Source organism: Trichinella spiralis (genome assembly GCF_000181795.1).
Source record: "Trichinella spiralis strain ISS 195 chromosome Unknown Scfld4277, whole genome shotgun sequence".
Taxonomy (NCBI): domain Eukaryota; kingdom Metazoa; phylum Nematoda; class Enoplea; order Trichinellida; family Trichinellidae; genus Trichinella; species Trichinella spiralis.
Genome location: NW_003531216.1, coordinates 1174 through 3545, shown reverse-complemented (window position 1 = coordinate 3545; position 2372 = coordinate 1174). Strand labels below are relative to the sequence as shown.

General features: G+C 27.2%; 1 protein-coding gene across 1 annotated transcript; it reads right to left on the bottom strand.

Moving 5' to 3' along the window:
- Positions 1–558: 558 nt before the first annotated feature.
- Tsp_12952 (protein spinster) lies at positions 559–1867 on the bottom strand. The gene is made up of 3 exons (XM_003367439.1): positions 1820–1867; positions 1089–1133; positions 559–885 (listed from the first exon to the last, which is right to left on the bottom strand). Exons 1-3 carry the CDS (start codon positions 1865–1867, stop codon positions 559–561), a joined length of 420 nt encoding a protein of 139 aa, XP_003367487.1.
- Between the last annotated feature and the right edge of the window lie 505 nt (positions 1868–2372).

Here is a 2372-nt window from a genome sequence, read left to right as displayed (position 1 = left end):
AAAAGACCGGTTTGCCAATCACGGATGATGGTAGAAATCATGCAGTTGTGGGGGCACGCGTAAAAGTAATGCAATTGAAAGAATTTCGAAACAATTTGTGAAGCTGTCAAAATAAATTTCCGTAAAGTTAAATGCTGTTCATTAATACGCGTTAATTTTTTCAGTAATAATTTTCAAATTTGACAACTTTTTGTTAATTACTACTTAACAAGAAATTATATTGGAGTATTTACTTGAACATCATATTACTGTTACAAAGAATTCACCAATTTATCTTTTTTCTAAATGGAAACTTTAATTACTTCTGTTGACAGATAAGAATAAATAAATCAATCAATGAGTTTTCAGCATTAAAAAATTGTAAAATCAAAACCACAAATACAAAATAAAATATACGAACATACCGATAAGAAAATAACCTTATCTCACGTCGGTACAATTAACTTTTTTCAAATATTATTTATTATAAATTATTAACAAAATTTAAAATTCAGATAAATATCCATCATTTCTTTACCATGTGTTAATTTATTATGATCATTTTCCATTATACGGTTATTAAAGATAAAGTAAGTTATAGCGTGAAACAGCTATCTTAACAATCTTACCAGCAATTGTAAATCGATCCATATAATTGAGCAAGTTTATAAAAAACAAAATAGCAACGGTGATGAAATCTCTCCATTTAATCGGAGTTTCACTGATGATGTAATACAATGATGACGCAGGCATGGATTTCGGTACAAATTTCTTTTCAGGAGCAGAAAACACTTCAGTTTTGAAAATCCCGTTCTTGTGAGCAGCTGCTCCAGAATTCTGGCTTTGAACAGAAATTAGAGCACACGGTTTCGCATTGGACACAACTGGCAATGCAGCATCTTTGTACTTTAAGTTACTAAGGCACGACAGAAAGAACACATGAATTTATCCAATTCGCATATGCATATATGTAATTCAAATTATGCCAAAGCAATTACAATTGCATTAATTATTAAATTTTTATAAAACTTAATTATCAAATAAAAGCATTTGCAGGAAAAAAATATACTTAAAGCATTGAATAAATGAAATTGTGACAGTTTAGATACGAATAAAATTTGTTTAAATGCTGTGTAGAGAAGCTCCAAGGTCTTCTAAAACTAAATCCAGAAAAAAATCAATTTACAATAAATCTACTGTCCGTTTTACAATAAAAGAAAATCAAGAACAATATTTTTCCGCTAGGACTAATCTCGTGTTTAAATTTTAAATATTTTTGGTTGTAAAGTTTGCATTTGTTGGAAAACATTGATTAATTGTGTAAACAACTGCAAAATGTCAATTATTTTATTGAAAAATGATAAAATAATTGCCTTCCTTGTTTAAAATTGAAGTATAAATATTAAAAAATAAATCTAATGTTTGTAATTTCATTTTTTAAGTCAAAAAATTGGAATTTATTCATGAGAAAAGTCATAAAAAACAATAAACTTTTACTGGTGAACTTGGAAAAATTCAGAAAATGCACACGTTATTTAAGAATGAAATAACATTCCTGCATATTTATTAAAATATTCAGGCGTACACAAGTAGTAAAATATCACTATTCATTTTTCCATGGTGACGTGTAAAATTATTCACCTTCCAAAATTTTCATTTCACGTTCAGCTAAAGCTACATTCAGCTTTCAACATTTCTCAACTTGTATCACTTTAGCACTAGATTTTATCAACTAATCACCCTTTCCGTGTTACGTATAAACTTTACTCGACATTGTTTACATGCTAACAATTTATCTCATTGATAGAACGACTTAATTGTGCCTTCAAATTTCCATTACTTGCTTTTGTACACACCAGTTAATGCTTTCCTTCTCATTTACACTCATCTTATAAATATCAATAATAATAACCAATACATAACATAATATTAAGTTGAACATCACATCATTAAAAATTTAAACTGGACATTCATGCACATACTACTTTGAATGTTTCATTATAATACATATGCTTGAAAAAGAGTATCTTTGAAATAAAAATTTAAAATTTTTTAATTACTGTGTTTCATTATGAAATCCATTAAATGCCAATCTAAACTATGGTAAAAATCAATTATTTTTAATCCCCTTAAGTTCAAAAAGCATGCACTATTACAAAAGCAGAAACTCATTACTATTATTATTATTATATGTGACAATATTAAATGACATAACATTTCTAAACTGAATTAAATAATAATTCGATTTGACATCGCTAGAGAATGACATGATGCAAATTATGAAAACGAAAGTAAATCTTATTATTATTGTACTTCTACATATTATTTGCTTTATCATTATTATATTGCATATTATTGAAGAAGACTATTGACGTCAAATGACAGTCTATTGT

Coding starts and splice junctions, on each gene's coding strand:
- Tsp_12952 (XM_003367439.1), bottom strand. CDS start 1,867: ATGAGTGTAAATGAGAAGGAAAGCATTAACTGGTGTGTACAAAAGCAA. Junction 1,134..1,819: donor ACTGGTGTGTACAAAAGCAA/GTAATGGAAATT, acceptor ATTTAGTTTTAG/AAGACCTTGGAGCTTCTCTA. Junction 886..1,088: donor CATTTAAACAAATTTTATTC/GTATCTAAACTG, acceptor AGTAACTTAAAG/TACAAAGATGCTGCATTGCC.